We start from the raw sequence: 13514 nt of genomic DNA, 5'->3' as shown, positions 1-13514 counted from the left end.
GATGCTTCCTGTTTTCTTCATGGCAACACTGAAAACTCATCAGAGCTTCATGTCGGCGCTCGGCTTCAAACTGAGACTCATGAATGTTTCAGAAACTTCCTGAAGGCACCTGACCACTTCCTGCAGACGCTATATATAAGTTGTAAAAGTTTGTTTATTATCTGCAGGATATTTACAGTCCAAACAACATTATTAACAATGACATCACGGGGAACAAAGGATCTGATTGGCTGATAAGAAACCTCTTTCTGATGGTTCATCATTTGGTCTGATGACAGCTGAGGTCCCACACCCTGCTGAGGACACAGAGGGCTGCACGTAGAGCGGATCAGCTAGCAGGACAAGGCCTCCATCAGCGGGCCCGTCCTGCCGGCTGATCCGCTCCAGCTGATCGGGGATCTGATATTAGGGCAGAGGGGGTCATATGGTCTCCTACCACAAATCAGGAAATGTTCCTCAGCTCTAAACTTATCATCATCATCTGCATGTCATCGTCTATTTTCATCCCAGAACATCGTCTCCTCCCTCATTCGGACCTTTATCAGATCTGATCCATGTCCTCCATGCTCAGCCCAGTGATCTGACACACATTTCCTTTTATTTTCAACTCCTGACTCCATGATGCTCTCCTTGATCTGCTTTCTCCACTTCCCACCTCAGCTGCATCGGACCAGAACTTTCTGCAGGACCAACCAGTTTAAACCCGGTTAAATTGGGTTAATGATCTGGATCAGACCAGAACTTTTTTGCAGGAACACCCAGATTAAATCTGGTTAAATTGGGTTAATGATCTGGATCAGACCAGAACTTTCAGCAGGACCAACCGGGTTAAATTGAAGCTTATAGAGATTGAAGATAATTTAGAATAAATCAGTAACTGGTGTCTCTGTGAGTTGTAATAATCTGAGCTCTGGATCTGGGCTCGGTTCTGCATTTTTTAGGGCTGTGATGAGGCCCGGTGTCAGCAGGATTCTGGGTGTGGTTCATCTCGCTCCGGTTTCTCTGTAAGGCTGTGGAGCTTGGCGCCGAAAGCTCCTCTTCCTTGTTTTGATTGTGAGCAGAGAAAGTGAAGTTCTGAGACTCTGACTGGATCTCTGACTCACGTCTGCAGGAAACAATCTGCTGCTTGGAGCAGCAGGACGCAGCCTGAAGGTGGCGCTGCAACACAGTGTTCATTAGGACCTCGGGTTCTGACCAACATGAGTCAGAACACCAACCTGCAACCACGATTTACAGTTGAGAGACCGTTTGTTTCACAACGAGGAGCCATCAGATCCTGCAGGTTTAAAAAAAAATAAAAACAGGGCCCCAAACCATCAGGGGCCTCAGTTGTCAGACCCCCCAAAAATCAGGGGCCCCATCCCTCAGGGTTCGCAAATGTCAGGCCATAGAAATCAGAGGCTAAAACCATCTAAGAGGGTGCGTCCAGAAATTCAGGAGCTCTAACTATCAGAGGGTCCAAAAATCAGGTGCCATCACTTTGGGGGCCCCAGGTTTTAGAGGCTCAAAACACCAGGGGCCCCAGCTATCAAAGGCTCTAGCCATAAGGAGCCACATCCTTTGGAGACACTCAGACACTTTTAGGGGTTTGATTTGATGTCCTGTTTTTATTCAGATGGACTAAAATGTCGGTCGAACAGTCGTCTGGAACCTGAACCGGTTCTGATCAGGTACCAGAGGAGGGGAGTTCTGTACTGGTTTTGCAGGTCAAAAGTAGGTAAAAACCAACATGGTGGTCTGTTATTGAAAGTATTATTTGAAGCCCAGAACCACATCCAGGTTTAGTTTGTGTTACATCCTGACCTGACCCACATCCAGGTTCTGTTTGTGTCTGGGTTTCTCAGTACGCCACATAGCAGCTCTTCAGAGAAGGTGTCCCCCAAACATTAAGCTCCAATACATCTCTTCCAAAACGCTCTAATTGAATAATTTGGTCCAATTAGGTGAACAAACAGGAGTCCGGTGCTGGCTGACTGGATTAACGAGCTGCACTTCAGGTTCTGTTGACACTTACAAATTTAAAGCAACATCCTGCCGCTGATTAACTCCTTCCAACAACAAGCAGCTGGAGTCTGAGGGCCGACAGGAAGGTCTGCAGACCACCAACCAAACAGAAGAAGCTTCACTGCAACATAAACTGGGAGAACTGGACCTTGAATCAGTGGTTTAGCAGGACCAGACAGGTTTCCTCTACCAACTGGATCACCAGACATCATGTAAGGATCCAGTAGTAGTGGGTCTTCTGCCTGATGTTTTAATACTGATGATTTACCTGAAGTGAAGCTCCGCCCCTCGGCTCACCTTGGTCACCACACTGTGTCTGTTTGAAACATTCCAGTTTGTTCTGTGGTTTGATTCTGGTCCCAGTTGGAGTTTTGTTCTGGTGTTTGTTCATCTTTTACCTCGTGGACTCTGACAGCAGGACCTAATCCCGCTGTTCCCGGAGATGTTCCTGTTCCTCCTGTTCTGCTCTTGGAGAACAAAGTCTCTTCTGTGCTGGCTCGCAGCCTCATTGATGGCTGCTGACAGCTGGTTTCATCAGAATCAGATTTGTGGATCCAGTTATCATCGAGGTCATGTTGGACGGTTCTGGGGGCAGAATCCGGACGAAGCTGGAGTTTCTTCAAACGGATCGTTTTTATATAACTCTGCTGTGACTCACGGGAGTCTTCATGAAAGTGAACTCCACCCAACATGAGTTCACTTTCTCTTGTTTTCAGGACCACAGTGAACAGTTCAGCAGGAGTCAGGCCTGCTCAGGGGCCCCATTTGGCTCCCAATCCCCCCAGTACACCACCACAATTCTCTATGGATGTAATTCCTCTCCAGTGGGTTCATCAGATCTAAAGTGTAGCGGCTGGGCCGGGCTTGGAGGTTTTGATTCTGAACTGGTCCTTTTAATGTCAGTAATAACTCCACCTCCTCTAATTCAGCTGCACTACCAGGTTTTAGCCACAGAGTGTCAATGCAGAACCTTCAGAATATGTCTGCAGATCATCAGATAACGGGTCACCTTCCTGCCTGAACAGCTCACATCTGGTTCTTAGATGTTCTGGGCTGCAGGGGTCGACAGAAAGGCTTACATTAAACACGCATTAAGTGATCATTCTGAACATGCCGTTAATATTGTTTTATTGCTACAGCTTCTCTGTTTTATCAGCCACATCATCATCTTCACGTTAAAAAGAGTCTGACACTGAATGTTTTTAACAGCACACACCTGATAGACTGCTGTGCTTTTCCTCCAGCACTGTACAGAAGACCTATATAATGCAGACAGAGGCTTCCTGTCCCATCTACATGGATCACTATGAATAACAACCTGCCTGGGAAAACTACTGATTATTCTTTGTGCTCAGACAACCCTGCAGATCTGAGCTCCATCCAAGCAGCTCAAACAACATGAAGAACAGAGAGATGTTCCTACCAAACAACAACTAGAGCATCTCTATCCCTCAGTCTATTCCCTTGAAGATGTTTAAATCAGAAATGATCTTTAACAAGCAGGTCAGACTAAGAAAGAAATTGAGTTCAATAAAACTGTTAATGTCTGTTTTTCAACTTTTCTGCCATTTTGCTGTAAATCGTGATTCAACTGTCTTCATCTTCCCTCCTCATTTCTCTATCCTTATCATTCTGTCACCATCTCTCCATCCCTTCATCTCCTCCACCTCCTCCTGAGTCCCTATCTCTCTCATCCTCTCTGTCCTGTGGGTTCTGTGGTCTGAGGCTTGCCCATTTAGGACCCATGATGGGTTTTTGGTGGTCTGAGGATCCATGGAGCATCCTGAAGTCCTGCAGCTGCTTCTAAGGAACCACAGAACAGTAAACCTGGCAGAGACCGAGACCAGACTGTGGTCAGAGAAAAGCCGCGGGTTGAAAAGTCCTGCAGCTCAACAAGCAGCTCAGTGTGAGCACTGATTCACTGAACCTCAGAACTTGTATCGATTATCCATAGAAATATGGATTTGAGTGAGGATTCTGTTTGGATGGTCCTACTTTTCTTTTTAAAAAAAACGAAAAACACTTCTGATCCAAATAAAGCCACAGAACCACAGACAAGGGATCGCTCCACAGTTTAATTCAGCTGAGCTTGGACCACTCACACGCTTTGGAGGAAGGCTTACACCCAGGTTAAGTATCCTGTCTAGTCAAAGTAAACTCCTATCTTCTCTAAAGCATGAAGACTGTATGAGCTGCTTTGTTCTTTTACTCAGGTTGTTTTCTCACAGTTTCTAGTTCAGCTTGATGGTCTATTCTGTTGTGATCTAGAATGGGAAACCACCTAGTGGCAGGAGAGACCAGTACCACCTGCCAGTCTCAGAGGAACCTTCTAGCTGAGAAAACCACCCGTTGGTCCAATGATCCGGACCCTCGAGTAAGATGAGCGATGGTAGCGTAGGAACCGCACATTCATAGAGATCCATGCCAGTTGTCTAAGACTTGAACCAACAACTGTGTCGGACCTAAGCAAGGCACTCCTTTTCAGTTCTGCTGTAGTGATTCTGGTGTTGCTAAAGGTGACAGATCCAAATGAGTTCATATTCCCTTTTCCCTCCCCTCTTAGATTAGGTACCAGAACTTAGAACCAGGCCATAAAACTCCTGACTGGTTCTTAACCAGGTTAACTAGTGCTGTCTAAAGGTTCTTGGTTTAAATTTCCCTTTAGTTAGTAGTTGTACAGCGCCTTGCAAAAGTATTCAGCCCCTTGGCTTTTTATTGTCATGTTTCAACCTGTAATTTAAATGTTTTAATCTTATTTTATGTGATGGATCTGCACTAAATGGTCTAAGTTGGTAAAGTGAAACAAGGAAAATATAAATTAAAAAATAAAAATAAAATGTATAAATGTATTCACCCCCTTTGCTATGAAACCCCTAAAATGTTCTGGTGTCGCCAATGAAAGTACTGACTTTAGGGGGGTGAACATTTATGCATGCTGGAGTTTTCTGTTATTTTGTCCTGTTTGTTCTTCACAGTAAATAAAAAAAAAAAAATACATCTTCAGAGTTGGAGGAATGTTCTGTAAATGAGTCCCAAACAATCCGTTTCAACTCGGGTTGTGAGGCAACAAAACATGAAAAATGGCAAGGGGTGGAATACTTTTGCAAGACACTGTAGGTTGATTAGTGTTGTTCATTTCATTTAATCAGCAATTAATAAATATTCTTGGTTAATAATCAATATAATTCTAGATTCTCATGTTTTTAATCCTTTTTAATTAAATGTTTTTTAGTCTGTGTTTATTTTTATATGAAACAAATAATAATATACAGACAAATGACACAATCTCATAACACTCAGATAAAGTTCTGGAAAATCCAACGACACCAGAACATTTCTGGCCAGCGGAACAGATCCAGTTTACCAGAGAGCTCACCTGTGATTGTGTTCTGGGCCCAGTTCTGCCTGTGTGGTCAGGGTCAATAAGCAGGTCTAACCTGTTTTATGTGAGAGCAGTTCACAGGTAACGGAACCATCCACCTCTCAGGTTCTAACAGAACTAGACCATTAAAACCAGTTTTAATGCAGAAGCCCAACAATCTGCAGCGGTGTCTTTTTGGGAGGATTTTGCGGTCCTGCTACATCCCACATTCCCAGTCAACTCCCACCAAACCCAGATGGTTCTCCAGTTTCTAAAACCATCAAACACCAGAGCGCCCCCAGGGAGTCCAAGAACAATGACTCATCATTATGGTCGCTGCAGCAGAACCAGCAGATCATCAGCTGGTTCCTCAGCTTCAGGATTCCTGACACACCACAGAGAACAGAACCGCCCAGACATGGATCTGATGGACCATCAGGGAGATCTTTGTAGATGTTCCTCTGATAAGGAATTAAATGTAATTCAGTTTACAGAAACTCATCATAACGTCTGAGCTCCATCAGCTGCTCTACCTTCATGTCTTGGAGATCAGCGCCACCACATGGAGAGATGATGCAACAGCAGCCGCCTGACTTCCATCAGGGTCAGAGGTCATCTCTGACATGCTGTCAGTTCTTCAGCAGCTCAGATGAACAGCAGCAGGTCTAAAACAGAACCAGAACCAGCAGAAAAAGAAGGATGGATTGTTTAATCCAGTTTGGGTCTGTGCATCTAGTTTATTCAACACAATAGTACCCTTCATCATCTGAATCATGGAAACGACCTGTAGAAATAACTTCAGACTGGTTCTAACAACCATAAGTGAGGACAAACTGGTGCTTGGTATCCATGGTAACCATTACTGATTTATGAGGTCATCGTCGGCAGGTTGTTTTAATGTTAGTGATATAAAAACCATTTAATAAGTTACGGCACAGAAGCTTGATTACATCTGAAATGACGTCATAAATGCGCTGTGGCTGGTTCCGTTTGTGCTTTCCAGTTGGGCTTTAGGTCTTTAACTGGTTTTAGAGATTTTAGGAGCAGCTCTCCAACAGACCTGCTTCAGAACTGGTTTTTACAATGATCCAGATCGGACCAGCTGCTCAGAACATGGACAGATTTAAAACCCTCCATAAAACAGAACCTTTCAGTAAAAACATGAAATATTTGGTGAACATGTCGTCACTAAGCGGACTCGGCTGTTTAAATATTTCTGACCCAAACAAGAAGCTCCTACCGGCCCTGGTCTCGGTGGTTCTGACGAACTTGGGTCAGATCCTGGACATTAGATAGTTCTAGGATTTAAAGTAGACCCTTCTTCAGGATTCAGATGTCACGGGAGCGGCCCACTCAGAATGAACCACCAGGTCCAATCCTGGTCGGAATGATGGAGAATCCAGCTGAGGTTGGGAATAAATTCAAGACTGGGAAAGATCATTAATCTGGGAATTTTTTCAACTTGTTTAAGGGTTACATTTTGCCCACTTTCATCTGAAGAACCAATCATTCAGAACCTGGGCTTAGATGTGGTCCGACCAGAGGATGCAGCACCACCCCAAGAAAAACCGACCGGCTCCTTCACTTCAGGTCCAAAATCTGTTGATAAAAACGTAAGAGCAGACCTCAGCGATCGACTGTCGGAACCAGTCCAAAACCCATGGACAATTCAAGCTTGCAGGGTCCATTTCGGGTCCAGCGTCTTCTGGTGGAGACCAGAATCAAGTCTCTTTTAACTGGTCCATTAGTTCTATGTTCTAAACCAGGGTTTGGGTTTAATTTCCAGCCTGAATTTAAGTTTTTCTGGTTTTATTATTTTTTGATTTATTTCTTTGAAGCTCAGATGTTTTTTCAGCCTCAGTTTATCTGAGAACAGAAGCTTTACTGACTTTATTTGTTCTGGTCCAACACTCAGTGGATCTATCGAGCTGTACAGTACAGTAAGGGTCAGTACTTCAGAGTTCTTTCACCAGAACCACAGATTTCTCAGGATTTACAGTAAAAACTTTTTTACAAACAGTTTTTCCAGGTTTCTTTTTATTGATTTCTGCACAGAAACACAGATTCTCCTCAGAAGAAGGTGTTTGGTCTCTTGGTGGTGAAGCGCGGTTTGTGCTGCCGGCGGAGGACCCGGTGGGGCAGTGGGAACCTGATCTTGGAGTCCTGGAAGCAGACAAGGAACAGTTTGATTAGAAGGCAACCGAGACACGTGATTAAGGTGCTAAAAAAAGTTCTGTTCCCAGATTCAGAACCGCCTGGATTCCAGATAGCAGCTGGAAACCTGGAAGAGGAATCTGGCCATTTCTTTTGCGGGATTTTGATCCGGAGCTGCCCGATGAGTCGGCAGCCCGGAGAGAGACCCGCTTGGGTTGAAGACGTGCACACTCACATGGAACTGCTTGATGGCGGGCCGGCGGCACTTGTTGGCAGCGATGACCTGGACCTTCATGATCTGGATGGAGTGGGCGCGCGCACGGTGGCGAGCTCCCATATCCCGATCTGGAAACACAGGAGAACAAGCTCAGAGTCAGAAAGAGCCTTAAGGTCCAGTTAGGAGCCTCAAATCCTACCAGGAACCAAACAAGCTCAGAACCAAATGCCTCTGTCAGGTTTTAGTCAGAACAAGTCAAGATGTTTGGTCAGCGATGGGATGGTCGAGTCATTTCAGGACAAACTGGGAGAACAATCCTCTGAGCCAATAATCCTAAAAATATTACCAGAATACACAGATCGGATCAGAACTGAAAGTTGGTTCTGATCAGTCCGTGGTGTTAGAATACCAGTCTAAAAGGGAACTACTAGAGGATAAAGAAGAATAGCTGCAGAAAGGAGTCAGATTTTCAGAACTGAGATCCAAACGGAGTTCTGGACGGGTTTAACAGATGGTGCTCTTAGGTCATGTGATCTCTGAAAACCCGCTTTCCAGAAATGTTCCTACCGGGTCCCATCAAATCTGAAACACCCAGGATGTGGGAATCCAAGCGAAGGGGGACTGGACTGACGGGTCTCAATAATTCTGCTGAGTCACATTGGAACCATCTAGAAAAAAATGACCTCATCCTGGAAAAGTTTTAATCAGAACCGGTCTGAAAGCCTAGTAGGCCTCACAGCCCTGCATGTTTCAGATATTTTACCAAGTCCAAAGTAACATCTACCCAGCTTCCTGTAAAGTTCTGCAGAATATTGCACTGAATCATTTACAACAGGTTTGTGGCAACAGGAAACATTCAGGACCTGGGCCCTGCAGACATCAGAGGAATGACCCGTTTACAAAGGAAACGGTTCTGCATCAAGGAGCTGGAAACAACTGGGTCAACCAGGAGGAGAGCTGTCAGAACATCTCCATCCTATTGGACCAGGTTCTCTGAATCTGCAGCAGACACTCATGGAGACGTCTCACCAGCTAAGAGCAGAGTAACGTGTCGGATGGTGATGATGTCATCAGCGTGATCTGAGTGTGGATGTTAATGTCGGCTGCTTAATAAAGTTTCAGGTCACCTTGAATCATGTTTGTTTTTAAGCACTTTCCCTCTATGGAGGAGGCTCATCTGCAAGTCATTTCAGTCTGGTTCTGGTACCAAAAGGGGTGCCTACCATGTATAAATCCATACCTACAGGAATAATGACGGTCGGATCTACCCAGGCTTCTGTAGTCAAGTCTGGGTCTCAGACTCCGGAAGATCAGCAGGAGGACCAGTTGGATCTCCTGGGATCAGCAGGAGGACCAGTTGGATCTCCTGGGATCAGCAGGAGGACCAGTTGGATCTCCTGGGATCAGCAGGAGGACCAGTTGGATCTCCTGGGATCAGCAGGAGGACCAGTTGGATCTCCTGGGATCAGCAGGAGGACCAGTTGGATCTCCTGGGATCAGCAGGAGGACCAGTTGGATCTCCTGGGATCAGCAGGAGGACCAATAGGTCACTTTCAGAAGTTTCCACATAATGTAACCTGGACTAAATTATAGGGGAGAGTTTAACCTTTGCTGACCACAGATCACCATAAACTATAAGAATATTACCGGGTTCAGTTGCAGAGTGAAATGTGAGCAGGACTGACCCAGAGTTGTGTGTGTGTGTGTGTGAGTGTGTGTGAGTGTGTGTGAGTGTGTGAGTGTGTGTGAGTGTGTGAGAGTGTGTGAGTGTGTGTGTGAGTGTGTGTGTGAGTGTGTGTGTGTGTGAGTGTGTGTGTGAGTGTGTGTGAGTGTGTGTGTGTGTGAGTGTGTGTGTGTGTGTGTGTGTGAGTGTGTGTGAGTGTGTGTGTGTGTGAGTGTGTGTGTGTGAGTGTGTGTGAGTGTGTGTGTGAGTGTGTGTGTGTGTGAGTGTGTGTGTGAGTGTGTGTGTGTGTGTGTGAGTGTGTGTGAGTGTGTGTGTGTGAGAGTGTGTGTGTGTGTGAGTGTGTGTGAGTGTGTGAGTGTGTGTGAGTGTGTGTGTGTGTGAGTGTGTGTGTGTGTGTGTGTGTGAGTGTGTGTGTGTGTGTGTGTGTGTGTGTGTGTGAGTGTGTGTGTGTGTGTGTGTGAGTGTGTGTGAGTGTGTGAGAGTGTGTGTGTGTGTGTGAGTGTGTGTGTGTGTGTGTGTGAGTGTGTGTGAGTGTGTGAGTGTGTGTGTGTGTGAGTGTGTGTGAGTGTGTGTGTGTGTGAGTGTGTGTGAGTGTGTGTGTGTGTGTGTGTGTGAGTGTGTGTGAGTGTGTGTGTGTGTGTGTGTGTGTGTGTGTGAGTGTGAGTGTGTGTGAGTGTGTGTGAGTGTGTGTGAGTGTGTGTGTGTGAGTGTGTGTGTGTGAGTGTGAGTGTGTGTGAGTGTGTGTGTGAGTGTGTGTGAGTGTGTGTGTGTGAGTGTGTGTGAGTGTGTGTGTGTGTGTGTGTGAGTGTGTGTGAGTGTGTGTGTGTGAGTGTGTGTGAGTGTGAGTGTGTGTGAGTGTGTGTGTGAGTGTGTGTGTGTGAGTGTGTGTGTGTGTGTGAGTGTGTGTGTGTGAGTGTGTGTGAGTGTGTGTGTGTGTGTGTGTGAGTGTGTGTGTGTGTGTGTGTGTGTGTGTGTGTGTGTGAGTGTGTGTGTGTGTGAGTGTGTGTGTGTGTGTGAGTGTGTGTGAGTGTGTGTGTGTGTGTGAGTGTGTGTGAGTGTGTGTGTGTGTGTGTCCTCACAGCACTGAGTGACGGCTCCAGACGTGCTCAGGTCTCTGTACTCTCTGTACATGTTGTGGGTCCCGCTGCGAGAGTCGTAACGCAGCCAGATCCCAAAGTTCTTTACCTTCAGAGGAGTCTTCTCGTGGACCTGAACACACACAGAACGAGTCAATCAGAACGGGTCAGGACCAATCAGAACATACAGGGAGCAACAAGGGGGATATTTTATAGCTAGATCAAGACAAACAGACGGTACCAGAACTACCGTTTGTGTTTCTGAGCAGCCTTCAGACCCAAACTGTCAAAAAGAACGGTTCTGAGGTCCAATAATTTAATCTGCTAAATGATGAGGCAGGTCCTGATGAGTGGCGCCCCCTACAGGCAGCGGCTGAAAGAATATTCTGATGTTTAGGAAAAAAGTTTCAGATTATGATTAAACCATTTGGCCCAAACGTGCTGGGCCTTAAACCCAGACAGAACCGGACGGAAGCTTTAATCCAACTACTGTGATAACTTTATTCTACTGGTTCAGAGCACTATGGGTCACACCTGACTGTATGAAAACTGCTTTATAAATAAAGGTTGATCGATTAATAATACCTCGATCAGAACCTTTGCTTTGTTTTCAAACATTCAGGACCACATCTGGATCATCTGAGACCGTTTCTCATGTCAGAACCTGATTTCTGATGCAATCCTTCCAAGTTTCTGGTTGAAGGTTCTGATGAACAACCTGGTAATAATCAGCTGGTTCTGGACCAGTCAGAGTGTAAACCTAAACCAAACTGCCTGAGACACTTCTGCTCTGTAAGTTCTGACCCACTTACAGCATCACACAAAAACTTTAGGGTCAGAGCATTTAACAATTCTTGTTCTGACCAACATCAGAAGCAGACTTGAGATAACATACATATTTCCAGTTTAAATTCTGTGTTCTGACCCGGTCCACTCACCAGGCCACAGTAGACGATCTCTCCAGAAGCTTTCTTCATCTTTCTCAGCTGAGACACGAAGTACCAGAACCGGGACTTCGCCACTACGTGGTTCGGGGCGAAGATCCTCATGCGGTACAGAGGGGGGGCCGGGTTCTTGGCCGAGGGCAGCAGACGCCCGATTACTTTATACTCCCGAAGCTGCAGGGCGAACCAGAACACAGTCAGAACATCACATCTTGGACAGGTTTAATAAACATACAAGTGTCGGACCAAGAATTCACTTTCAAAGACACGAGAGTCAGAGAAAGGCGACAAGGTTCTGGTTCTGTTTGCACACCAGACATAGTCTCGCCACGGATGCAAGGCGGGACCTTTGGGTTAGGGTGCAGGAACGTACAGATCAATCAGATGCTTGGATCAGAGCCACATTCACATATCAGGAGAAACACCTAGAGAACTTCTGCTGAGGTCCAAAGTACAACATTAAACAGAACTTCTCACCAATTTGGACATTAAAATAACATTTAAACCTGTTAGAAACATTTCTGTGGCTGTTTTAAGTGAAGTTTAGAAAGGAAAACACTCGATAAATTTCCTGCAGTCAATAAAACGTCTGCAGTGATTTAACCCCAGTTGATTATTCCTGCCATAAATAACCGGATTCTTCTGGGTTTCATGGAACCAACATCTGCATCATCTTCTTAAGAAGAACTTTTACTTACAACTACAGGAAGCAGTTAGAGGAACGTCTATTATCCATTATATTCGTTCCTGATGACACAACCAGAACCGGCTGATGAAGTTTAGAACCAACAAAACATCGTCTAATTTATCTTAAGTAGAAAATTTTAATCAACCAATTATTTAATCTGTTGCTGCTTTTAGGGGTAAAATATATTTTATAGTAATTATTGTGACCTTTGGGCTGAACAAAATGTCTGCAACTAATCAAAGCCATAATGATGAAGCTTTCATGGAAATATCTTAAAACTGTTTTAAATATTTTTATCTTTTCTCAGCTTTTTATGTAGACTGAGGGAATTCACCCAGAATTTCATATTTTAACGCACATACTGGATTTATTTTTGTCCTATTAGCTGCTAAAAAGCCTTGTCTTGAGTAATTTGAGCCAAACTGGACCAGAACATACCAGTGACTTCACCATGAGGAGCTGCTGGTATTATTTTCCTCTCAGGTGGTTCTGCATCTCTCGGATCCAGAACCAAACCTTAAAACTGGAGCGTTTTAAACGGACTTCTGCTGCTGCAGGGGGAGAACACGTCTCAGGCTGGATGCTCGGCTGTGCTTCACTTACAGAACAGATTAGTTCGTTTTAAAGCAAGAGCAGAACTCCGAAGGACCAAAATTATCTATAAACCATGATCTGGAAAATGAGAACAGAACCGGATTAACCGGGTCATGAAGGGTGGGTTCTGCTCTAATTATACACCTAGAAAACTCTAGTTTGTCTCTGGACCAGAGCCCGTTCCTAAACTAAACATTATTCTTTATTTTAAACTTTAAACCTTAAAACGTATGTTTGTCTCTAGCCTGCTCTCCGTCCACATGGTGCCGCGGCCGCCATGTTGGAAAGACAGCAACGCGAAAATCGTTTATATTCTCCTTCTAAAGTTGCCTTTTTGCCCAAATTCTCACAAGAACCGAGCTACAAATACCTTAGGCTGTGATATGGGCCGTTCTCAATCGTGTATAAAGCGTTAAAACAGATAAATGAAAGACATTCTTACTGTTCCGGACGCCTTCATGGTGTCTGTCGCTCACCGCCACAGTGAAAGAGGAGGCAGCAAGGCGGAGACTGCGCATGTCAAGTGAACGGAGAAACTGAAATCACCCGGATACAAACTACGTCTCACACTGTGATTGGCTGAATAAAAAAATGATGCGTTATATGGACAGATGTTAGTTGTCATTGGCTGCACCACTGACACGTGAACAGTTTGTATTCTTAGACTACATGCACATTATATATACATATTTATCTGTAAATATGCATATATCTGTATATAAATAAGGAGAGAACAAATAATAACAATAAGGAATTTATTTTATTTTATAAATATGTCTCAGCCTCAACCTC

The 13514-nt window shown here is 44.9% G+C and overlaps 1 protein-coding gene, 1 long non-coding RNA gene and 1 other non-coding gene across 4 annotated transcripts; 1 reads left to right on the top strand and 2 right to left on the bottom strand.

The window, feature by feature from the left end:
- The first annotated feature begins 2080 nt into the window (after positions 1-2080).
- Positions 2081-4601, top strand: LOC124883318. The gene is made up of 2 exons (XR_007042160.1): positions 2081-2216; positions 3249-4601. It is a non-coding gene; the product is annotated as an uncharacterized LOC124883318 (long non-coding RNA).
- Positions 4602-7385: 2784 nt separating this feature from the next.
- Positions 7386-13318, bottom strand: rpl18a (ribosomal protein L18a). Of its 2 annotated transcripts, none has more exons than XM_047389950.1 (5): positions 13165-13318; positions 11435-11614; positions 10500-10629; positions 7755-7864; positions 7386-7528 (listed from the first exon to the last, which is right to left on the bottom strand). In XM_047389950.1, the coding sequence occupies exons 1-5, from the start codon at positions 13180-13182 to the stop codon at positions 7436-7438; spliced, it is 531 nt and encodes a 176-aa protein (XP_047245906.1). In that variant the 5' UTR covers positions 13183-13318; the 3' UTR covers positions 7386-7435. The 2 variants fall into 2 exon arrangements, with proteins under 2 accessions (XP_047245906.1, XP_047245907.1); XM_047389951.1 differs by lacking the exon at positions 13165-13318 and adding an exon at positions 12567-12596.
- Positions 11676-11806, bottom strand: LOC124883414. The gene has a single exon (XR_007042203.1). It is a non-coding gene; the product is annotated as a small nucleolar RNA SNORA68 (small nucleolar RNA).
- Positions 13319-13514: the final 196 nt, after the last annotated feature.

This window comes from Girardinichthys multiradiatus, chromosome 17 (assembly GCF_021462225.1).
Source record: "Girardinichthys multiradiatus isolate DD_20200921_A chromosome 17, DD_fGirMul_XY1, whole genome shotgun sequence".
Classification (NCBI taxonomy): domain Eukaryota; kingdom Metazoa; phylum Chordata; class Actinopteri; order Cyprinodontiformes; family Goodeidae; genus Girardinichthys; species Girardinichthys multiradiatus.
The sequence above is the reverse complement of the archived record's forward strand: the minus strand, read 5'-3'. Positions and strand labels throughout refer to the sequence as shown.

Excerpts from the sequence above, each read along its gene's own strand:
- rpl18a (XM_047389950.1), bottom strand. Across the intron at positions 10,630-11,434 it reads AGATCGTCTACTGTGGCCTG|GTCCACGAGAAGACTCCTCT; the intron begins GTGAGTGGACCG and ends GTGTGTGTTCAG. Across the intron at positions 7,865-10,499 it reads TGGAGCCGTCACTCAGTGCT|ATCGGGATATGGGAGCTCGC; the intron begins GTGAGGACACAC and ends CTGTGTTTCCAG.